We start from the raw sequence: 26,914 nt of genomic DNA, 5'->3' as shown, positions 1-26,914 counted from the left end.
CATCTCAGACCTTAACGTATATGACAAACCACTCTAAGTAAGATCTGATTTTATATGACATTCTAATGATGAACAATACCTAACATAAATGATAATACGTAGAAAATTAAAAGAGATAGATAAAGAAAATTGTACACAGGATATATAGTAAATTCAGCAATTCATCTTTGTTATGCCTACTTCACCATTCAATGGTTTTCACCATGGAAAATAGTAATGCCTTCCACTATTTTAAATTTAATGATACAAGTATTTTGGTACAACATATTATCATCAACCTAAACACTAACAACACAATGTTTTAGCCAACACATATCTAAATCAATAATACCTTATGTTGATGCAGATTACTCAACTGTTAATACTCAAGATCTTCATGATCTTGATCCAACAAACTTGATAGACACAGTAATTCTGATCCAAACTTCAATTCTACAGCACCCTTTACTCAGATCTGACGAAGACTTGTTTGAGTGATTGTTCTAACAATGAATGATTGGACAACTCCAAACTTTGTTCTGCAACAACCATTACTCGGATCCACCAAAGTCTTCCTTGGAGTATTGATAAAACTCTTCTCTTTCTTTATAAGAACAAATCAATAATTTGAACAAATAAACGATCCTTTCTCTTGATTCATTTAACAAAATTTCACAAAAAAATAGTAGATTCCCTAATGTACCTTTAATTTATCTCTCATACTTAATCTTTATAGATGAACACTAGAAAAATGGATACTTGATATAAGTTTGAAGATGATGAATAGTATCTAAAGGATCTCACACAACACAACTACAAACTTCTCACAATCTCAATATCTTAGGAAGTTTTTCACAAGGTTGAATCAAGGAGATAATGTGTTTATGAATGAAGAAAACTTTCGTGATTTCTCATAAGGTTCTTGTAAAAGAACTATTTATTTCTTTATGAATAGGTTCTTTTCTCTTAATGTTCAACAAATTATCAGAAGAATTTCTCTTTTCTTAATATTACTTAATTTTTCATAATTTCATATGATATCACTTGTAAAAGAGACAAGAAAAAGGAGTAAATAGGTGTTAGAGATAAGACACAAAAAGGTAAGAAAAATACAATATAACTTGAGTCAAATCAAGAGTTTGTGATTTGTATTAAAGAAAGAAGGATTTGGATCAAAGGTAGTAACATGAAGAATTTGTTGGTTTGACTTGAATGATGTGTTTGAGTGTGATTCGAGTCACACAAAGCATAATTCAAATCACAGATCATTTTGAAGAAAATTTGATTTCCATGATTTGAATCAAACTACTTACGATTCAAGTCAAGTGTTATGGTTCGAATCAGACACTCAATTGATTTGATTAAGTTAGACATATAGAAGTTCAAAACTTCCAAGCAAGAGTTTGATTCGAATCATAACATGTTTGATTTGAATCAAGCCTCACAAAAACCTTGATTTAAGACTTCTAACTTGTGGTTCAAGCTACACGCTACACTCGATATTTGACTTATATCAAATTGCAAAGGCTAAGAAACACATTATCATGGGTCTAAATCCAATAGATTAAATGTAGAGGTGGCTCAAGGTAAATGAGATAATACAATTACAATAAAATTACAAATGAATTACACATATGTGATAAATCAAATCGCACACACGCACAAAAAAAATAGATAGAACATTAAAACAAAAGATACCGATTGCAATGCAATTTCAGTCTCCCCTTTTTTATATTTGAAAAATTTGAGATATTATTGATATCTGATTTGAGCACATGAGTTGAAAGTTGTAATTTGTATTCTAGTTTAATTTGATTTTGGGTTTATTTGAACAACACACAACTAATATTACAACATGTGGAACTTGATTTATTTTTGAGCTCTTAAGCCCTATGCATTAAACACATAATATGCGTATATATAACGACAATATTTCACAATCTTCTCCCCCTTTGACAAATATCAAAAAGAGAAAGGAAAAAAATAGATACAACACACATAAATGAACCCAAAACAACATATAAGTTAATACGAAATGCCATACGATAGCAAACCAATTCAAAATCAAAAAATTGCATACAAGCACACATACACACGAGCAACGCAAATTCAAAAATATATAAGATAATAGAATGTAGCAGACAATTTAAAATATATAAACAACATCAACATAATAAAAAATGGCAAAATTGTGCCATGCATATAATTATCCAAAATGCTCAACCAAGCATAATATTCGAAATATCACAAGATAATATCTAGTGAAACATAAATAAACTAAAACAAAATAATGCATATGATGTAATAAGATGAATGGAAAATAAGTTAGGTTTGATGGAAAGGGATCAGCGGCGGGATCAAAGTCAAGATCAAAAGTAAAGGTCGAACCCTTTAGAGCGGAAATGACTTCCTTAATGCATCCAACCAGTGGTACCATCCAATCTTCCCTTGCTTTGGCTTCAGCAATCTCAACATTAAAATAAGCTATCAAATGCCCATGTCTAATGACACACCGCAAGCATACGCCAATTTGAAGTAGTATAAAAAGATTGTCAAACCTCAGGGACCAAATATTTGATTATCAATTTCTACTATGTTGATGCAAAGCTAGAGCGATCATAATTGGGGTTTGGTTTTGACATGTTGAATTTTAACGAAATAAAATTTATAAAAGCAAGTCGGACTTAGGGTTCATGGTACTTCTTCAGACATATCCAATGGATACTCTGATTCTATTATGAGAAATTTAAAAAGTAATAAAAAATAGATAAAAGCGGACAACACCTACTTTCGTCAGTGTGTTGTCCCTTCTAAGGTGAAGAATTCATCTGCTTTTGCTAGCCCAAGTTAATCACCAATGAGACATTTTTTACAGCTATAAACATGGAACTTTTCTCAACTAAGTCTGGGACACTTTCATAGCCTCGTACTTAGTTATTTAGAAATCCACTATCGGATACCGAACAATACCCTTTCAGTGTATGATCGGTATTTGAGTTACCTTTACTTTCATAAATGGTGTATAAAGTTTAAGAACTCGGACTCTAAAATAACATGTTTGTCAATTTCTCATAACCGAACATTTTCGGATTCCAATGGAATATGTCATGAGACAAGTCTCATGACCCTTAGTCCCTAATAGACTACTCACTAATGACTAAAGGCAAAATAAAATAACATATAACATATAATTCATACATGATTATAGGAAATAATAATAATAATAATAATAATAATAATAATATTAATAATAATAATAATAATAATAATGCAAAATAAACCTGAAAATAGATGTAATAAAACATGAATTGAAATTAGCTCCAATGGAGTATTCAGTACATCTCTTGCAATGAAAAGAAAATAAAACTTGCAAAACAAATGATTTGCAATTTGAAAACTAGGGCCAAAGATCTCCTAAACTCATACAATTCATGAGTTTTTATAGCCTAATCTAATGATTACCAACATAAATTTAGAGTTCAATTGGAATAAGAGAAGTTTAATTCAAAAGAAAACGGTAAGAATTGTCATACCTTAATTTTGTCCTCCCCAAAATATTTTTTTATTTCCCTCTGTTCATTTGCATTTTTTGCATCCATTGCATCTTTCCAATAAAGTCTAGGTCAAAGTGAAAGTGCAAGTTTCAAGTTTGACCATTTTTATCCCATTTGCATTGCATTTTTGTAGTTTTGTCATTTTAAAACCATATTTAAAAAATAAATAGAAAAGCCCAATTGTTTCACTCATTTGCTATTATCCATTACAGTGTCATATAAATTGAAAAGCCCATTTGCACTCATTTGTTATAAGGAGAAACTTGTTAGAGTTATGTCTCCCATAAAAAGAATGTAATTGATTTACAAGAAACCCTATGTAAGTTTATTCAAGGTAAATAAAAGCTTGACTTGATCCTATCAAGTCAAAGATCTCCCTAAAATAGAATTGGACTAGGATTCAAAAAGGATAGAAAACCTAGTATATGTGTTGGTTGCAAGAAAAAGAATCATTCATATTATAAATACACATTGCCAAAGAGTTGACCATTTAGAGCCTTTTTGTTTTGGCAAATTGAAAAGATCTAAAGGTAAAAACCTTAGATCTCCGGAACTAATGCACCTAGGACTTAGAAGACGTGGGTACCAAAGGTGAAACCTTAGTATTATTGCAGGTTTGCTTTGCAGCTCGAAGCTTTAACGATTATTAATGGAGCTGAGTTGTGCAAAGTAAGAGTATACTTCTAAGTATACGGTATGTATGAAGTCTCTAATACAAGAATGTACGATGATGAAAAATATCAATTACAGTGATCCAAGTAAGTGTTCTCCAGAATATCTCAAGGTGTATGATCCTTAATGATTAGTTGAGTAGACATTATATGTAATGGACTTGTTCATCTTGTTGTATATACCAACTCTCGCATCCAACGATGTGTAGATAAGGACACACCATAATATGCTTGGTGTTCCAATTTAAGGGAAGTTTTATCAAATCCTTATATATCAAAGGTAGTACACTATTTTAAGGTTGAAACGATTGGAAAACTCCAATTAATCCTTTTAAATAGTGGTTTTTATTTTTGCTCTTCTCAATAAAATGTTTTCACTAACCAAATTGATGAGTTTCTAAGTATTTTATAGAAAGGGGGTACAATAAAGCTGAGGAGGGGTGTAGATAAGTAATAAAATTAAACACAAGGCCCAAAATGCACCAAGGAGACTGAACAACGAAAGTTCAATCAATTGGCATATTATGGAAAACAATTGGAGAAGCATGGTGCTCTTATTTCCATATCAACCCCAAGAAAAACTTGCACTCCAAGTCAATCAAATCTCAACATTAATGATGATCACTCAAAATTGTGGAAAATTTGATTGACCAATTGATTATGGTCATTAGCCAATCTATTCGCACCCTAAATTTGGAAGGATTTCACCTTGGTTTTAAATTAACATAATCTCCATTAATTACTTGCCCTAAATACACAAGAAAAATGACAGAATATGCATTATAACTAGGTATGCTCTCTCACTACTCCTTGTATCTTAAAATTAATCTCTTATAGATTTCTCTCTTGTGTGAGTTCCTTTGCCGTAAGTATCATCATGGCCTCCTCAAGCCAAAAACCCAGGGAAACACCAAGAAAGAATGTGTTCGTTGTGGGATTGATAAATTGAAAGCAAGAAGAGAAGCTGATAATTCTAGCAAACAAGGTAATTCAACCCTAGTACATGGAGCCAAGCCTCTTGAAGAGTCACAAACCTTATCATTAAATCTATCAAGTTTCCCTTAAAGATTTCTACACCCAAATACCAGATAGATCCTTCCTAAATCTAGTAAGAGAGTTCTACCTAAACTTAAAACTTATAAGAACATCGCTAAGAACGCCTCTAAGAGGAGTAAAAATAGACATTCACAAAGATCAATTTGGGAGAATATTTGAGTTGTCTATTATAGGAATATCCTACACTCTTGATAGACATATAGGATTTAGGATTTTCAAACAATCCACTGCCCTTAATACTCTTCTCATCAACCCTATGGAGAAAAAGAAAGTCCCTTTCAAATCCATCCACTTGAAACCAAAGGTTATGATCATTCACTACCTTCAAATTATGTCCATATTTCCAAGGAACATAAACCATAACCATTTCATTAGGGAATGCGTAGTACCCTTGTGGCTCTTGATCCAAGAAATTCTAACAAATTGGGTAGAAGGAATTTTTAACCACGTGATTTGGTGCAAAGAGATCCCATTAACAGGGATCCCCTATGGACCAATTATCACAAGGCTCCTAGCTACCTTCAACATTGACACCATGGATGAAGCGAAATACTCAACCTACCATAGGATCACATATACTGCTCTTAGACAAATTAAAGTTCTCGTCAAGCATGGAGAAATATAGGAAGACTCGTTAATCAAGGAAGAAGGAGAAGACAACCCGGAAGAGGAAGAAGAAACCAAGATAGATAAGGTGTTAAATATTTGTCAAAGTTTAGTCGAGGATATTAATAAAATCATGGAAAGGGATGGTGATGATTATGTCATTGAATGATATCACCTATGTATTTTTAGAATATTTAGTTTATATTGTTTTCTACACTATTTCAATTTCGCAATTTCCTTTTTTTATACTTTCAGTTCCTAGTTATTTCTATTAATGAATAAAATAATGGTTTTTCCTTTCATAAATGTTTAATTTCCCATGTTTGCATATTTAAATTTATCACAATGCATCTTTACCCGCCTTTTTATTTCGACAAAGGGGGACAAGTATACTGTCAATATGATTAGATTATACTCCCTACTTAATTGAGGGGGAGTTTAATTACTCCAAACAAACATTTTTTTATTTTTCCACCTCACTGAGAGATGTGTTATCATTATAAAAAAATGGAAGAATGTGTAACCTTGTTTTGCGGGTCATAGAGCATACGTTTGATGATGACAATTATGTACATGCATTTGTTAATGACAAGTCCTTTAGGATAACCAAAAAGAGGTTAAAGATGAAATCAAATCAATATGGTTAAATGGAATTGACTCTATAATGATGGTAATTAATGGAACATAACTCAATCCTCATATCAAGCTCAAGCAAGTGTCTACAAGAATAAAGCATCTGACAAGTCTTGAAGTATATGAAAGCCTGCCTCGACACGTTTGAGTGAATCTATTATAAAAGTATAAGGGTTTTCTTGTAAAAGTGTGTGGCTAAATCACACACACATACACACAAGCACAAGCACAAAGTTTTACAACTTATTCTTCTCAAGAAAAAAATTCTAAAAACACATTGAAGTCATGCCAGACATGTTAGAAACTGTCAAAAAAGATAAGGGCAAGTTTTTCTCTTGCATATCGATTGACACTTTATGAAAATCGATTGGAAAAGTTCAAATATTCGCCCTAATATATTAGGATAACGCCTTAATGACTAAATATATTCTCTTACCTTTTTGACCTTACTAATCAATTAACTCAGGCCTACCAATTGATTGAAGCATCATGCCAATGGATTGGCACATCATTATTGGCCTTAAATTTTTTCCTTTTTTGTTCTAACCTCTAGCCTATAAATAGAGGTATATTCCCACATTTTTAACATCCAGACACATGATTTCATTTCTCACTTCTCACTCTTTCTCTAAACAAAATCTTTTTGTTTACTTTCTCTAAACCTCTTCTTGAGATAGGTCTTCAGTACTAGATTCACCATCAAACTTACACTGACCGGGATAAATGTTGGTAGTTTCTTCCTCACTTTCAGAATCATACAAAGTGGCTGAAGGACCCTTTTTATGTTTATTTATAAAGGTAGGACATTCTCCTTTGATATTTCCAAAGCCTTCACACTTAAAGCATTGAGAAACCTTGTCACCATGGAATTTGTCTTCACTCCTGTCTTTGATACGGGGACTGGTGTCAGACCTTTTTTCTTGGTCATTTTTCCTCCACATTCTTTTCAGATATTTCAAGGATTTATTGAACCTTTTACTAAGAAGAGTTATATCATCTGACAAGTTCTCATATTTATCTCCTCGACTCTCTTCAGCATTGGAAATAAAGGCGATACCTTTGTTCTTCTTTTCTGACCTTTCATTGATGGGCATCTCAAAGGTTTGCATGGAACCAATGAGTTCATCAACCTTAATGCTACTCATGTCCTGAGCTTCTTCAACGACAATCACTTTCATCTCAAACCTCTTAGGTAATGTTTTGAGAATTTTTCTGGCCACCTTTTCTTCGGACATCGTTTCTCCTAAGGCAAATGAAGTGTTGGCAATATCACATAATCAGATGTGAAATTAAATTCACAGATAGTTTCATCTTCATTCATCCTTAAGTTCTCAAACATGGTGGTAAGGAGTTGCAACCTTAACATAGGAACTTTTGAGGTTCCTTCATGTGCAGTTATGAGAATCTCCCATGCTTTTTTTTAGCTTCTGAACATGTATTTATCAACTTGTACATATTCTTGTCCACACCATTTAAGGTAGAATTCAAAACCTTATAGTTTCCAAGAGCTTCCTCTTCTTCAGCATCCATCCATTCAGCTTTTGGTTTTAAGCTAGTAGTTCCATCTTCAAACGTGATCACTAGATGTTTCCATCCTTTTATCACAACTTTCCAATCCTTTTTGCCTATGGATTTGAGAAATGCTACCATCATAGCCTTCCAATAATTATAATTGGTGACATCCAAGACATGTGCTTTGTTGACTAATCCTCCATCTTTAATTGTGTTCATTTGAGCATAATTTGTCTTCCTTGGAGCTCACTAAAAAGGCTAGGGTGTCTGCTCTGATGCTAACTAAAATTTCGTACCTCATGGGACAGATATCAAACATTGTATCCTAGACAACTGGTTCGACAAGATAAACCAGAACCTTGACAGATCCAGAGTACAAGATGATGGAGCAAAAAAGCAATCTATAACACAATAATTATTTACCCAGTTCGATTCAAACATCACCTACGTATGGGGGGTTGAGTCCACAGCCCAAGAAAGGAAATTCACTATTAGTAGTTTAGTACAATTATTCTTACAAGGAACAACAAACCCAGTGTTGCTCAATTCCTCTTCCTAACGTTACCCAGTGACTTTCTATTTAGGGCTCCCCCAAAACATGAGAACCTATTCACTTTCTTCTCAATCACACAACCTGTGATTGGAGATTACAACTCAATAATCAATGTTGAATACTACCACTCAACTGTAGACAAACCTTCTATGCCAATTTACTGAAACATAGAGGTGTACATAACAATGTTGAATTTACAACTTAACTAGACAAACCTATAACTATGCCAAGTTACTAAAACATAATGTGGTGTACATAAAATAACAAGGACTCTTTTTAAACCTTAGCACTCTAAAATCTTCAATGTGAATGCTTGATATCTAATGTAGGTTTGAGCACCTTATTTAGCATAATAACTATGGGTTTTTCTCCTTGGATAATATCTTTAATTTCGTCCAGAATTAATGCATAATTTTTTGGATATTTGATTTTTTCCTTGAATATCTCCAACAATAAGATATGATTTGGGTTGTTACAAATTCAAATTTAAATACCTTTAAATCTAATTTGATCTTCACAACTGTCCAACAAATCGTATAATCATATTGCTAAATAAAAGCAATAACATATAACATAATCTTCTTAAAAGATCAATTCAAAATGCAACAATTTGGCTCTTGTTGAGCAATGCCTAAATGCCATATCAATATGCTGGAGCAAGCTAGATGTGTCCCTTATGAACCTCCATACAGTTTGAGCAAGCTAGATAATCTTGAACACATTGGACACTCCTCTATGTTGTTGTGTTTCTAAATTCAACAAATCCAATGGGCCAATCCAATAGGAACTACAAAATTAATACCCCTTAAATCGTATATGACTGGGAGAGAACACACCCTTTAATCTAGAAGGTGCTGCCATGTTGACCTTTTCATCTTCGATACAAGGCTTCAATATGACATCTACCTCGTCACCAGTGGTAGAAAAATCTAAGCCTTCATGAAATGAGGCCACAATATCCTCATTAAGGTAGAGGATTTTGAAATATTTCACACCCTCATGAATTACATTACTAGCCGTCATTGACAATCCTCATTTTCCTAGAAATAATAGGGAAAAATATTATCAATATCGCTTTCACTGGTGTCGCTGGAGTCATAATTACTATCATAACTCCCAAACATTCCTCCAATCATATACTTTTCATGCCTCACTTGAGGGACTTTCCTTTCCAAGGATCGCTTAAGGGTCTCTTCCTTCTAGGCCTCACCTGAGGAATTTTCCCTTCCAAGTATTACTATCAAGGGAATATAACTTTTCATAAGAGGATACGGGGTATGTAAGGGCGACATCATGTGGCGAGCATGTGGGTTCTTACAACTCGGCCCAATGTGCCTTGGGCATGGAATTTCCGGTTCAGCCCTTGTGTTAATTGCATTATTACCATGCCATAAATTCATTGTTGATATGTTGAAGAAGATAAGTCATAGGTCCGAAGGGGGACGAAAGACTTATCTGGAACTCAAAAGGTGGAGTTCGGGATTCTGAAGGCAGCATCGGGTTCGTAAGAAGAACCAAATGTCGAATTGGTACCACATGCATATGAGGCGTTGTCGTTGTCATGAGTCGCATAGCATGAATGAAACATATGCATGAAATATGACTATGTGGAATGATGGTGTTGTTGTATGTGATGGTGGTGATAATTTGGGCGTGAAAATGTGATATGTTATTGTACATGATTGTGTAAATGTTGTAGTCAAATTTATATTCTATGTTGTTATTATTGTAATAAATTCTCACCCTTTATGTGTGAATGTTGCCTTTACATGAGCATCGTGCATATACTCAAGAGTAGAGATGCTGTTTTGAGTGGAAGTTAGCTCATGAATCTATTTGTTTTAGTTTGTTCGTGTTAGCTTTGGTTATGCTCTGATATGTAACATTGAGGAGCGAATTATTTGTTTTGTGTTGAAATTTCTTGAGAGACAATGCATGCTCTTGTATTTGTTTTATGTTTTGGTGTGATAGCACTTGGAGAAGACTCACGATTCAGTGCTTTTAATTTGGTTATGAAAACTATTATGAGATTTTAAATTGGTATGTTTTTTTTATGATTTTGATGCGAAGATATTCAGATGAGTTGGATGTCGTGTAAACATCCTAAATGCAAATGTGTGTAGTAAAATGTTTTGTTGTAACCCGTGTTACGGAGTAGGATATGATTATTATGAGTGACACCCTAAGTTATTATATTTAGTTAATTAAATTATTTGATAACTATGCGCGGGTTTTTAGGGTGTTACAACATAAAGCTCTGCAAGAACTCAAACAAGCTCCAAGAGTTTGGAACAAGAAAATAGGGTTTAGGGTTTTCTAAGGGATAAGGAATTTGTGAAGTGCGAAACTGAGCATGGAGTATATGCAAGAAGAAGAAATATTGAATTGCTTATACTATGTCTTTATGTCGATGACTTTTTTATAACAGTTAGCTGCAAGAAAGAGATCGGAGATTTCAAAGTTGATCTTAGCAAGGAATTCAAAACGTCTGATATGGGTGACATTGCATACTTCATTGGAATCGAAGTCTACAAGAGTAGTAGAGACTTGATGATGCATCAAAGAAGATATGCAAGCGAAATACTCAAGAGATTTGAGATGCAAGATTGCAACCCAACTTCAACTCTAGTTGAGCCCAAATTGCAATTATTGAAAGACACATATGAAGATATGTCGATCCGATGGAGTACAAAAGACTCATTAGATCACTTCAATACCTATGTCACACAAGGCCAAACTTAGATTATTATGTAGGTATGGTGACCAGATTCATGCATAAGCCAAAGGTATCACACTGTCGCATCCTGCGAAAAATCAACCGGCGAGGCTTGAAAACAAAAACACACACAGAGCCGCCACTAAACGTTATTTATCCCAAGATAGGGAAAGGAAACGCTCAGAGAAACCTGGAAAGACATGGTCTCGCGACCAGAGAGAAAAGGTTCGGGAGTCGGTTACGCGAGGGGAAGGTATTAGCACCCCTCACGTCCGTCGTACTCGACGGGATCCACGTCCTAGAATAAAGAATGGGTTGCTAAACATCACACACACACACAGGGAACGCAGGTGGGGTTAAGAGGAACGGGCTCGATAAGGTATCGCACCTTATGCCTACATATCTTGTCTGGAACAAGAATCAGAGCCACTGTAGTTCGGCTTACGCACGCCAAACAACACAAAACATACAAACAAACAAGGGTGGCAAACATGGAGCCCGACAACCACTGGATGGAATTACGTCGGCATCCGAACCAAAACACACTCGAAACGGCAAACGTGGAGCCCGACAGCCAATCACTGGACTTACATCGGCATCCGAGCCAAAACACAATCAGATAACAAGTTAACGCACGCAAAAAAGAAAAAGGTTGCCCGGAGTGGTCTCGCACGACCACCTGCCTACATACCTCGTCTGGAACGAGGATCAGGGCGATGTAGTTCCCCTGAAAGGGACTAAATTGCTAACCAGAAACCGGGGAAAACACGACACTAGGGAGCTGAGACTCGAGCCTAATGTTGTCATGCATCGTTAACCCTAAGTTCGGTTTTCTATCCTACTTGCATAAGCAAACTAACCTAACCAGGAAAGAAGCTAGCACACAAGCATACAATCATATATCATCAAATGAGAACAGGTATCTCAAACAAGCATGTCAATCAGATATCCACATAACACGCACTATAGCCAAACAAGGGGGCTCAATCAATCAGGTTTGACTGCCTCAGCAAGTCGTCTGTGCGGGCTGTGTTTGCTCTTAACCTTGCCATTACGAGGCTAAGGTGAAGCAGATGATGGGATGAAGTGAGGATCAGACCTCACAGCTCTTATCCCTAACCAGGGAGAGCTGACAAATGAGCATGGGTCCAGAATAGGGGAACCCTTCTATACTCGATGACTCTGACACAACAGATCTTGGGCTTTTGATCTCAATGCTACAACCATGTAATGGGAGCAAGGAGAAGACTCACAGAATAGTGGGGGACAGACTGCTTGTCCCTACCTTCCACCAATTGCCTTCTTTGAAGGACTTTTCCTGCTTGGGCTTAAAAATAAACAAACACAATCATCGCCTCTTAAGGAGGACTTCAGACATTTATTTGCCCGGCCCGGTAACAGCCGGGTCTCCAGACTACATGAAGTCAAGAAGACCTACCTCAATGCAAGTTGCTTAAGCAACGCAAAGCAAAAGTTCACAAGGAACTGAGCAACTAAAGTACCTGGAAACAATCAAACACAGTTAGTACTCAGACAGACAAAATCAAACAGCAAGTTCAATCAGACAAACTATACAAGCTATGCACAAACAAAGCAAGCCAAGGCTCAAGCCTATACTTCACAACCTACAAAACACAATTATGTTAGTGTACAAACATCAACAACATCAATTAAAGTTAATTTGAATCATTCTCCATGTGCCTTATGCCTTTGATCCTGAAAAATCAAGCAAACATTAGCAACTAGACCACTAGGCCAAGCCTAGGGTCCAAAAGCAAGAAAAAGTTTAAAACAGCAAGGTATTCACCAACCAAAGTCAAATTAATGTCAAACAAGAGCAAACATCATTGGTCTCATGTTTATATCATCCATCATGTTCAATTCATGCACAAAACAATCCACATGGGCTCAAGTGAAGCATCAAACATACAAACAGAAGTATTGCATTCAAATCCATACCAAGACACATCCAAAAATTCTCAAATTAATTACACCTAAACAGAACCTAATCAAGGTCTACCATACCAAATTTGAGCTTAATTGGGCAAATAGAACCATGTCAATGAAAATCAACAAAAACAGTCACAATTTCATGCTTCAATTCACAACATCAATGCATACATCCACTTCAAAAATTCATATCTCATTGAAAACAAAAAAGAAATGGATGAGACCAAAACAGGGAGGCCCTAACATGTGTCTAGTTCATGCATATCAAATTTCATGACCATACAATACCACATGAAGATTTCACATCCATTCTACCAACATGTATCACATGAGCTTGCAATTTCAACAACCAGAAATGAAAAATCAAGATTAAATTGAAAATACAGTGAAAAATCCTACAAAAATTCATCAAGCATCCTAACATGTCAACAAGTCATCATGCAAAATTTCAGCCAATTCCAACATGCATAGGTCATCCAATTAAATTCCACAAGTTGACATCAAGAGGTGTGACACAAATTGTCACACCTAAGTTCCAGAATTTGCTGCTCTCTGACCAGGTACCAAAAATTCATGAAATTTACATATAAATAATCCTCAATGAGTCAAGAACCACCACAAAAACTTTCAGCCATTTATTTTATGATATGAGTATTTCATGATCAAATTGCCAAAATGTATCAAAATGTGACATACATTAGAAAAGCCTATGCCAAATAAAATATTTGCCAAGCACAACTTTGACCAATAGGTCAAAAAAAACCTACACAAGTCAACAAAGTCAAGGAAAAAATCTCCATATTTTTAGGAATTTTTTACTATTTTTTATGAATTTTTTAATGTCTTTATAATTTTCTAGAAATTAAATGAATTAATTAAAACTGCACAGTGGCAGTATCGTAATTCTTCTTGGCGAGGGCGGGAAACGCCATTTTCAAATGTTTAAACAGAATTTTGGATCAAAACAATTTCCAGCATCGTCTTCCACAAGCGTATTTCCAGAATTCACAAAATTGGACGAACATCGAATCTTAACGAAAATGAACATGCATGGTATCATTCGAACCGTCTCAACAAGAGGATTACAAATATCATACTATTATAACCTAAAAGTTCCTAAATCGAACAGATCGAAGCATTTAGGGTTTGAGTTCATAATTTCATTTCACGATTTCTCACACTACAGGCAATCATTTTCTAAACCACAAGCAGCATCAAAACCTACATTTCATGATCTTTCTAACGCATATAATTATGAAGCATTTGGTGAGATTCGAATTTTGCTCAAACCTGGAATGGCAGTGCTCGAATCGTTGTTCTTGGAGCTTCTCTTCCTCAAACAGATGCGAAATAAACCTCCATAAGTCGAATGCTATGCTCAGGTTCCACCAATTCCACTCCTAGCGCACGAATCCGCGATTCACCATGGAAGGAGCTCGAAAATGCAGTCGAGATTGCAAGCGTTTCTTCTCCCAAACTCCCAAAACAGATGTTGTGGATGATGAAGTGAGTTCAATGCAACAAAAATCACGAAAAACGGTTGAGAAATGATGAAGAATTTTGAGATTGAAAGTGTTGGTGTTCTTGAGGGTTTTGAGAGAATGTGGAAGTTTCAGATCTGGTTCTTGGAGATTGTGTTTTCTGTTATGATTAGGAAGTGTTTTAGAATTTATATGGATGCTTAATCCTCCACTAATCCACTTAATTAACCAAATTAGCATGTTAAGTGAAATTGGTTATTTTGCAAATAAGGGCAAAAATGTAATTTCCATGTACAGCTCATTGCCAGCTGTTTTGACAGCTCATGCAAACTCCAAATGTCATATGTGAACCATAGAAACTTGTCCCATGCTCATTGGTGTTGTATTTCTCAAATTCACATATGTGTGGTAATTGTCCAATTTTCCCCATTTCACTTTTCAAGCCAAATCTCAATTTAAAAGGCCTAGGCATGAAATGAATATTCAAACACACTCCAAATGCCATTCCTGAGGTGTTGGAAAAAGTCCCATTCAAAAATTCCAATTATTTTGACATTTGGACAATTTTGCCCCTGGTCCAATTCAGCTGTCCAGTTGAAAAGTGACTTTTTGCCTTGGCCATTTTGGGAAAATCCAATGATGCACCCTCAAAGTACATGTCAAATGGAGTTTGTGCATATAAAGAACTTGCAATTTGGACAAAGTATGTGGTAGTTATGGCCTCCTGATTACGGGTCTTTTCTGAAATTCACTGAGCCATATTTTGTAAACCGTACATTGGATTTTCAAGTTCTTGGACTTTTTGGAAAGGTGAGAGCAAGATCTACAACTGTCATGTTGAACAATTTTTCATTTGAAGCTTCCTTGGACTTCTGTTTTTGAGGTCAAAAACTTTCCACTTTTGGAAACTTCAGTTACAAGTCACCTGCTATTTTTGGCAGTTTTTGTCCTGACTTGATTTTCTTCATTCTTAAGCCTCGAGATGTCATTTAACACTTGTTCCAACATGAATGAAGTGTGTCTAACTCCTCTCCACCTCCAAATCCATCAGATCATGTACAGTTGACCACAGTTGACTTTTCATCTGATAGATGAATTTGGCAATGCATTGATCAATTTAAGCCCCAATCTCCAACTGAAATGGCTCAAGGGTGACACCCTAGCCTCAATAAGCACAATATAATCACAAAATGAACCCCATAACCATCACAGACCTCATCTCCTGATCCAACCCTGATTGGCCCAATGCAACTGATTAGGGTTGACCAGTGGTCAAAACCCTAATCTCAAGGAATCTTCTTCAATCTTCTGATGACACCCAATCATGATGATGATGATGTATCATTGCAAACAAGATGAAGACCAATACCCTTGGAGAATCATGAAACCCTAATTCACAGCCCAATCCTCAGATGGCCATGATCAGTCAATAAACCCTAGGCTTGCACCTTTGAACTTCCTCATCTCCTGATCAAGACTTGGGAAGATGGCTTGCACTATGTAACCACATGCTATGCAATATGAGATGCCTAATGTCCTAAAATGATATGCAAATATGTTAATGCTAGTCCCAAGAGAGGAGGGCAAATTTTGAGGTGTTACAGCTGCCCCTATTCAATCCACTGTGAACCTGTCGATACGAAATAGCCTCGGATTTCGGATGATCAGGACGAAGAGTGATTGAATACCAAGAACAGACGAACAATTTGCACTCTGATGGGATAATAATTAACAACGCCTGTCAGCATCGGCGAAGAAAAACTCGAAAAACCGACGACCTGGATGCCAAAATAAATGGTAACGCAGGGATAACCATGGTCTGAACACCACATCCACTCGGGATTCTCATTCTTTTTTTGCTTTTCTTGAACCCCGAAAATTTTCTCTTCTTCTACCTGGTCCGAAAACCACTTCGGTCTGAACTCCGAAAAACTGGCCTGAATACCATAAGTGCTTCAACCTGATAGTCGGAAACTTCACTAATCACCACTCTAAGGGCAACACGTCAGAGGGTACACCTTCAACCAGACACTGACTGATGACTGGGAAGAAACTCGACGTTTACTGAACATCGGACGATGATGTTTACTGACACAAAAAAAGCTCGACCAGACATTAACCAATGACCGGGAGGAAACTCGATGTTTACAGGCACCGAACAATGATGTTGACATGACATCAAACAATGATGCGGACAGACATCAAACAATGATGCGGACAGACATCAAACAATGATGCGGACAGACATCAATCAATGATGCGGACAGACATCAAACAATGATGCGGACAGACATCAAACAATGATGCGGACAGACATCAAACAATGATGCGGACAGACATCAAACAATGATGCGGACAGACATCAAACAATGATGCGGACAGACATCAAACAATGATGCGGACAGACATCAAACAATGATGCGGACAGACATCAAACAATGATGCGGACAGACATCAAACAATGATGCGGACAGACATCAAACAATGATGCGGACAGACATCAAACAATGATGCGGACAGACATCAAACAATGATGCGGACAGACATCAAACAATGATGCGGACAGACATCAAACAATGATGCGGACAGACATCAAGCAATGATGCGGACAGACATCAAACAATGATGCGGACAGACATCAATCAATGATGCGGACAGACATCAAACAATGATGCGGACAGACATCAAACAATGATGCGGACAGACATCAAACAATGATGCGGACAGACATCAAACAATGATGCGGACAGACATCAAACAATGATGCGGACAGACATCAAACAATGATGCGGACAGACATCAAACAATGATCGACCAAACACTTACTGATGTCTGGGAAGAAACGGTGGTTCCAAACTCACAATGCTGAACTCCTCGGAGCATCGTCTTCGCTGTCAGACAAAACCAAACCTCAAGCGGTAATCACGGCTTGAATCGCGCTGATCGCGTAACGTCTTCTGACTGTATCCCCATCTCTGTCCGACGGGAACATTTCCTCCAATATCGCACTACTGGGGAACATTGCTGATCTGACGTTGTGATGCTAATCTCCTCAGAGTAACATCTTCACCTTTGGTGAACCCCAAATCTTCAAGCGGTAACCACAGTTTGGGTTGCGTTGAATACATCCCTTTTCCATCTCCGTCCGACGGAAGGAGTCTTCTCCAGTGTCGTACCACTGGGACAATACCTGTGATCCAATCATGAGGCTATACTACTCGGAGCAACACTTTCATTTTCTGGCAAAATACCTCTCAAACAGTAACCACGGCTTGAGACTAGCTGACGTTTGCAATGATGCATGCTTGATTTCTTCTGCGTAATGCTCCATAATTATGGAAATGCTACGCGATTATTTATTTTTCTATGCAATATGCAATGCTTATTCTACATGATGAATGCATAAAAATATCCCCCTCAAGGGAATTTTCTGGGGAAAACGAGACTCTCTGCTGAGGAACTCGCCACTGCTCCGATTTCCACCCTGCCGGGGATAGCACTGCTGCTAGGAAATAGACAACCCTTGCTGGGGATACAGATCCTTTGCACCCAACCCTCTCGAGGACATGCTGGGGAATACCTCCTTTGCACCCCACCCTCTCGAGGACATGCTGGGGATACAGATCCTTCACTGCACTCTGTGGGAATACCACAGTCTTTGACTTGCTGGGGATATAGATCCCAACTCTGCTTTGGGAACCCTCACAGATACTCCCGCTGGGGAAATGAGCAATCTTCAACCTGCTGGGGGAATACCATCCAGACCCTGCTAGGGGAACGACAACTACTCCGCTGGGGAGGACCCAATCAATCCACATGTAGGATACCCTCGGCTGGGGATGCAGATATTCGTCTGCTACGGAAACTCGTTCAATCCACTGGTAGAATGAACACTGTTGGAGAGATATGTCATTGAAAAAACCCGCTCCACTCGGGGAACTGCTGGAGATATATTTCTTTGAACCCGCTCCACTCGGGGAACAGCAACCTTCTGGTCTGGCTGCTGAGGAAACACCGTCGTAAACCTGCCGGAGATATCCATCCTAACTCGGCTGGGGAAGTCCACAGACCTTGTATCTGCTGGGGAGCTAGTCCTATAATTCTGCTCGGGGACCTAGCTGGGACATGAGAAAAGTAGGTACAGAACACCCGTCGACTCATCGAACCATGGTATCCACCTCCTAATCTCGTATCAGCCTTCCACTTTTGAGAACTCCCAGACTCGTCTGGACCTTTTCTGCTCCATCATCTTGTATTCCAAATTGCTCCGCGCTCGACGGAAAGCGTACTCCTGAAATTATACAGAAATTCCAATTTTTCGACTTTGAAGAGTCTTCTTGATTAATTTCAAGGGTCGTCGGACGTCTCTCGTCGTCCTCTATCGTTCCTCCTTCGTCCCTGATCGAACTCTGCGGGGAATTACAAACTTTCAAACCTTCTGACTTTGAAGAGTCTTCTTGATTATTATCAAGGATCGTCGTACATCTCAACGTTTTCGCCATTTTCGTTCCTGAGCGAACTCTCTGGGGATCTGTTACAAAGCTTCCACACCACAACCTGCAAGTGAGTGAAGAATATCTAACAGTTCCTGCAAAACAGATCGTCAGATAAAACCGTGCCCCAGGCGTGTCAAGATTTCAACACTTGGGTCACTCAACCTTCCAAATAAGATTTCACATTTTCAATCTTATAAACATGCATTGGAAGGGACCTGTATGTATTAAAATGCAAGATTCTTTATCAAAAAATTTCTGGATGTTTTTGCAATCAAAGCGGTAATGAAAAACAAAAACAAAATTGTTTGACTGAATATGCATTTTATTGATTGGAAAAGTGTGGCTCAAATTGAGCAATACAAAAGGAAGCAATTCCTGAAAAGAGGTAATTGCACAAAAGGAAAAAATCTATCCTAATGGCAATGTGAACCCGTGATCTCATCGAGTTCCAACTCGGTTACACCCCATATGTCCTCAGACTCTCCATGCTTTCTGTCTTCTGAACAAGACGTTTCTGATTGATCCCTACCGGGTATTATCCATGATGCCTTAACCAAAGCGCAAACGATCATGCTGGACGCAGTTGTTCGTTTCAACCCCTCTTTTGCTCGGACCGCCCTTTCGGGTTTTCAGTCCACCGGGATACCCCTTTTTGCCCAAGTCGCCTTTTCAGGTTTTCGACTTGTCGGGTGTACATTTTTCATTTTTATCCCTAATTTTTGCCCGAACCTTTCCTTCTGTTTTTGGTTCGCCGGGATGCCCATTTTTGCCTGGACTATTTTATTCTTTTCGTCCAGCGGGTCAATTTATACGAAGTATTTTTTAACTGCGTCCGCATTCACAGGGGATGGAAAATCTCCGCCATCCATGGTCGTTAACAACAAGGCTCCTCCAGAGAAAACCTTCTTGACCACGAATGGACCTTCATAATTCGGTGTCCATTTGCCCCTTCGATCGTTTTGAGGAGGAAGGATCCTTTTCAACACCATATCACCCACGTGATATACCCGAGGTCGCACCTTCTTGTCAAAAGCACGCTTCATCCTTTGCTGGTATAACTGTCCATGACAGATGGCTGCTAGCCTCTTTTCCTCAATCAGGCTCAACTCCTTGTACCGGGTCTTTACCCATTCAGCCTCTTGCAACTTTACGTCCATCAGGACTCTCAAAGAGGGAATCTGAACTTCAACAGGTAATACAGCCTCCATTCCATATACCAATGAGAAAGGAGTTGCCCCAGTAGATGGGCGCATCGACGTTCGATACCCAGGATACAAGCTCCCTACTCAATCACACCATCGGTGCATTCGAATGTTATCTGGGCAACAAAATCTTATTCACCTTAACCTCCCCATCAGACATCAGAATCCGTTCGGATTTGGGTCAGGCCCCTCCTCCGGGATCGGTTACTCTCAATCTTCCGATTAGAGCACCTCGAGATGTCCTCATCAGGGAACTCAAACTTCATCGGTTGATAATCCTCCAAGGGTTGTTGGGCAAGGTAATCAGACAGTACACTCCCCGATTGCTTTCTGAGAGTGTCACAAATCAGTCAACATTCTTTCGCCTTTTCACAACCCGTCCGGTCGATGCTGGATTCTCAAACCCATACTTGATCGGATCCATCTCGGAAATCCACAAAGTGGTATGAACCAGCATAAACTGTCTCAGTCGGCGAGCAGCCTATGCCAAAGTACATCAAGTTTTCTCGAATAGTGAATGTACTGTTTCACAGTCGATAAACTTTTTGCTAAGGTAAATTGCATGCTCTTTTCGACAAGACGCGTCATGCTGACCCAATACACCTCGTAGACCCCTCGAAGGCCGTCAAGTACAGATTGACAATTGTTCCTTTCACAGGAGGCATCAGAATCGGAGGCTCCTGCCACTTTTCTTTTATTCTTTCCATGCCCCTGGGCAATCATTATTTCACCTGACCATTTGATCTTTTTTCAACATCTTGAATATAGGTTCACACGTGGCTGTCAGATGAGATGTGAACCATGACAGGTAGTTCAATCTTTCTAAGAAACCACGAACCTCTCTTTTCTTTTTCTCGGTTCAGGCATTTTTTTTTTTTTTTTTTTTTTTTTGCGGGATGAACCTCGATTCCTCCCTTACAATGAACCCCAGCGTCTTACCAGACCGCACTCTGAACGTGCACTTACTTGAATTCAACCTCAGTTTGAATTGTCTCAACCGGTCAACCGACTTGCCCCGGTCAGCCAGATGCCCCACTTCTGTTTGGGACTTTGCTATCATGTCATAGCATAGCATTTGATTCCATGATGAATCATATCATGAAACAAAGTCACCATGGCTCTCTGATACAGGCACTGGCGTTATGCTTCTTTAGAGGACAGTCTTCTTTCCATGGTAGCTTGTGCACAACGACATCGGTATCCGACCCTGGCATATCCTGACACGACCAGGTGAAGGCATCCACATGCTCCTTCAACAGGACTACCATTCTGCTCTTGACTTGCCTCTGAGGCGGCTCCAATTTCAATTCCTTCCTAACCTCGGCGGTGCGTGGAATAACAATCTCAATCTGCTCCACAGGCGGCTGAATCACCTTCTCCTCTTGTTTTCAGCAATCTGGCCAATCCCAACAGATCACAATCTTCTTCGTCTTCTTCTTCAGCAAGATAGATCGGTTTGTCGAAGTCATATGAGAGGTAACCAAATTGTTATCAATGAGATCCGGAGAAGAATTTTTTTTGAAGTCGGGACGAGACAAAACAAAAGGAAAAAATAGAAAATAAACATTGCCATTTTTATTTTGTTTTTAAACTGCAAAAATAATTGAAAAACAGGGAACACCGCTTTTTGACTGAAAAACATCCATTTATTAATGATGCAGAAATGCAGATTTAAACATGAGGTGACCCTTACAATGGACCATTACGTGTCGGGCAACACGTATGGCTTTCATGCAGATAAACTGAAAACAAGAAATTATTACTCTTCAGGATGAGTGTCAGTGCTGATCTTTTTAAGCATTCCAGCTTCCTGGTACGCACGGCGTTATCCAACCATCAAACTTGCAGTCACTGTCATTCTCTTCACCCACCACACAGCCGTGATCTGAATCTTCAGTAATTGCGTTCACCATTGCCTGACCATGTGCCGGCATGGGATTGGCATCAGCATTCAATGACAATGTAAAATTGAGGGCCTTGGAATCCACCAGGTCTTGGACTACGTGCTTAAAAGCTTTGCAGTCCTCTACACTGTGCCCGGGAGCACCCGAATGGAATTCACATTTGACATTTTCATCAAAATTGGCTGGCCTTTGATCAGGTCCAATAGGTGCCAAAGTCCTCAACTGTACCAGCCCTATATCTTTCAGCTTTTTCAATAGGACAGAGTATGTCACAGGCGGCCTGTCAAAATGCCGATCACTCATCCTCCTCCTGACTGGATATCCTGCCCTCTGAGACCTCTGCTGAACTGGCTGACACTACTGTTGCTGTTGTGCAGGCTGATTGTCAGCAGGAATAGTTACCGCAGCGGTGTGCTGGAAGTAACAATCCCTACTGGGTCCTCTCTGAGCGTAGACCGCACTGGTATTACCCTCATTTTTCTTGTGCTGGTCATTACCAAAGGATTTCTTCGGTCCAGACGATGAAGTGTTTCCTTGCATGTTCCCCATCTTCAGCCAGTCTTCAATCCTCCCCACCTTCTCAACAATTTCCTTCTGCCCTAAGGCGAACTCTCGCATGACACTGATCAGCTCTCACAGCTTCTCTTTCAGCTCGAGAATGTCGGTGTTGGACGGATCCATCAGTCTGGGAGTATTGCGCCTGGTGTAATATCTGTGAGGTCGGGTTGAGTGCAAAGGTACAGTTCTACGAGCGCGAGCAATGATTCCTGCAAAACAGCAAACAGGTTAATATGCATGAATGCAACGTCTATCCATATGAGGAAGCTTCTGTCCTTTGATTCCGGTTTCATCGAGACAGATAATATTTTGACATCCATATTCTGAAATTCAAGATGTCTCTCAACCAGATTCTCAATCAATAATGCTCCCCATATGACTAGACGTAGGTTTGGTGCAGATGTATGCAATGCACTGGGCCATCCTCCAAGTCATCTGATCATCAACTGTACAGAAGCCTCTGATCTCTGAACTGATCACAACCATCTGAGGGAACATGTAACCACAAATCTGACCCACGGGTTCCGAAATAAACGGAAGAAAGATACACCATCATCATCACCATCAGTCTCTGAGCAGACACTCACAACCACCTGAATCGGCCTGGGGAATCCTGAAATAAACGGATCCCCACTGATAAATATCTCGGCCCGGGGAATCCTGAAATAAACGGATCCCCACTGATAAATCACGGACAGCACTCCGGCGTCACGGCAATAACTGACCATAAATCCGACTTATAAACAGGACTCTGAATCACAGATCAAAAAGTCACCATCTGAACATGCATCTGAAAGAATCACCCTCCCCTCACAGGTAAATTCTAAACAGGTCATCCTAAGGCGGATAATAGTCTCGACAATCGAGCAGAGATACTCAATGGGTTTGCCCTTTCGGGTGTGCCATTGCAGCTCTCCTGAGATCGTCTAAACCAAAGATCCGGGAAATGATCGGTCACCAGAGTCAATAGTTCAGATGAAGTAACTCAACCAAAGTGGAGTACCCCACAGAGGAAAGCACTATCAAATGAACCTCGTCTGGCTCGTGGTATGTCACGTTGCAACAATATGCTGATCCAGCAAATGAGGAACATGAGACCACACTAGTCCTAGGTGTATACTCGGGCCTGGGTTTTAGCCCCACTCAGAACACCCACCCCAAACAACAGAACCACCTGCAGAGGACGGCAACAACATGATAGTATGATGCATGCAAGTATTTAATGCACATATATACATGGGTTAGAATAATAAATGCAATAAATAACACAACAAGCAACCTAAACTAATCCTAGAACGCTAGGAAGGACTCGCTTAGGGACGATGGACCAGCATAGGTCTACATCGCATTCCCCAGCAGAGTCGCCAGCTGTCGCATCCTGCGAAAAATCAACCGGCGAGGCTTGAAAACAAAAACACACACAGAGCCGCCACTAAACGTTATTTATCCCAAGATAGGGAAAGGAAACGCTCAGAGAAACCTGGAAAGACATGGTCTCGCGACCAGAGAGAAAAGGTTCGGGAGTCGGTTACGCGAGGGGAAGGTATTAGCACCCCTCACGTCCGTCGTACTCGACGGAATCCACGTCCTAGAATAAAGAATGGGTTGCTAAACATCACACACACACACAGGGAACGCAGGTGGGGTTAAGAGGAACGGGCTCGATAAGGTATCGCACCTTATGCCTACATATCTTGTCTGGAACAAGAATCAGAGCCACTGTAGTTCGGCTTACGCACGCCAAACAACACAAAACATACAAACAAACAAGGGTGGCAAACATGGAGCCCGACAACCACTGGATGGAATTACGTCGGCATCCGAACCAAAACACACTCGAAACGGCAAACGTGGAGCCCGACAGCCAATCACTGGACTTACATCGGCATCCGAGCCAAAACACAATCAGATAACAAGTTAACGCACGCAAAAAAGAAAAAGGTTGCCCGGAGTGGTCTCGCACGACCACCTGCCTACATACCTCGTCTGGAACGAGGATCAGGGCGATGTAGTTCCCCTGAAAGGGACTAAATTGCTAACCAGAAACCGGGGAAAACACGACACTAGGGAGCTGAGACTCGAGCCTAATGTTGTCATGCATCGTTAACCCTAAGTTCGGTTTTCTATCCTACTTGCATAAGCAAACTAACCTAACCAGGAAAGAAGCTAGCACACAAGCATACAATCATATATCATCAAATGAGAACAGGTATCTCAAACAAGCATGTCAATCAGATATCCACATAACACGCACTATAGCCAAACAAGGGGGCTCAATCAATCAGGTTTGACTGCCTCAGCAAGTCGTCTGTGCGGGCTGTGTTTGCTCTTAACCTTGCCATTACGAGGCTAAGGTGAAGCAGATGATGGGATGAAGTGAGGATCAGACCTCACAGCTCTTATCCCTAACCAGGGAGAGCTGACAAATGAGCATGGGTCCAGAATAGGGGAACCCTTCTATACTCGATGACTCTGACACAACAGATCTTGGGCTTTTGATCTCAATGCTACAACCATGTAATGGGAGCAAGGAGAAGACTCACAGAATAGTGGGGGACAGACTGCTTGTCCCTACCTTCCACCAATTGCCTTCTTTGAAGGACTTTTCCTGCTTGGGCTTAAAAATAAACAAACACAATCATCGCCTCTTAAGGAGGACTTCAGACATTTATTTGCCCGGCCCGGTAACAGCCGGGTCTCCAGACTACATGAAGTCAAGAAGACCTACCTCAATGCAAGTTGCTTAAGCAACGCAAAGCAAAAGTTCACAAGGAACTGAGCAACTAAAGTACCTGGAAACAATCAAACACAGTTAGTACTCAGACAGACAAAATCAAACAGCAAGTTCAATCAGACAAACTATACAAGCTATGCACAAACAAAGCAAGCCAAGGCTCAAGCCTATACTTCACAACCTACAAAACACAATTATGTTAGTGTACAAACATCAACAACATCAATTAAAGTTAATTTGAATCATTCTCCATGTGCCTTATGCCTTTGATCCTGAAAAATCAAGCAAACATTAGCAACTAGACCACTAGGCCAAGCCTAGGGTCCAAAAGCAAGAAAAAGTTTAAAACAGCAAGGTATTCACCAACCAAAGTCAAATTAATGTCAAACAAGAGCAAACATCATTGGTCTCATGTTTATATCATCCATCATGTTCAATTCATGCACAAAACAATCCACATGGGCTCAAGTGAAGCATCAAACATACAAACAGAAGTATTGCATTCAAATCCATACCAAGACACATCCAAAAATTCTCAAATTAATTACACCTAAACAGAACCTAATCAAGGTCTACCATACCAAATTTGAGCTTAATTGGGCAAATAGAACCATGTCAATGAAAATCAACAAAACAGTCACAATTTCATGCTTCAATTCACAACATCAATGCATACATCCACTTCAAAAATTCATATCTCATTGAAAACAAAAAAGAAATGGATGAGACCAAAACAGGGAGGCCCTAACATGTGTCTAGTTCATGCATATCAAATTTCATGACCATACAATACCACATGAAGATTTCACATCCATTCTACCAACATGTATCACATGAGCTTGCAATTTCAACAACCAGAAATGAAAAATCAAGATTAAATTGAAAATACAGTGAAAACTCCTACAAAAATTCATCAAGCATCCTAACATGTCAACAAGTCATCATGCAAAATTTCAGCCAATTCCAACATGCATAGGTCATCCAATTAAATTCCACAAGTTGACATCAAGAGGTGTGACACAAATTGTCACACCTAAGTTCCAGAATTTGCTGCTCTCTGACCAGGTACCAAAAATTCATGAAATTTACATATAAATAATCCTCAATGAGTCAAGAACCACCACAAAAACTTTCAGCCATTTATTTTATGATATGAGTATTTCATGATCAAATTGCCAAAATGTATCAAAATGTGACATACATTAGAAAAGCCTATGCCAAATAAAATATTTGCCAAGCACAACTTTGACCAATAGGTCAAAAAAAACCTACACAAGTCAACAAAGTCAAGGAAAAAATCTCCATATTT

General features: G+C 39.0%; 1 protein-coding gene across 1 annotated transcript in view; it reads right to left on the bottom strand.

Annotated features, from left to right (window-relative positions):
• Nucleotides 1–7,894: 7,894 nt before the first annotated feature.
• LOC127135991 (uncharacterized) overlaps nucleotides 7,895–26,914 on the bottom strand; it is a 65,158-nt gene continuing 46,138 nt past the window's right edge. Inside the window, exon 3 of the mRNA XM_051062605.1 lies at nucleotides 7,895–8,124. Coding sequence (XP_050918562.1) covers nucleotides 7,895–8,124 — 230 coding nt within the window. The remainder of the gene's footprint in view (nucleotides 8,125–26,914) is intronic.

This window comes from Lathyrus oleraceus, chromosome 4 (genome assembly GCF_024323335.1).
Source record: "Lathyrus oleraceus cultivar Zhongwan6 chromosome 4, CAAS_Psat_ZW6_1.0, whole genome shotgun sequence".
Lineage (NCBI taxonomy): Eukaryota > Viridiplantae > Streptophyta > Magnoliopsida > Fabales > Fabaceae > Lathyrus > Lathyrus oleraceus.
Note: the sequence above shows the minus strand (reverse complement) of the source record. Positions and strands in the feature narration are given on the sequence as shown.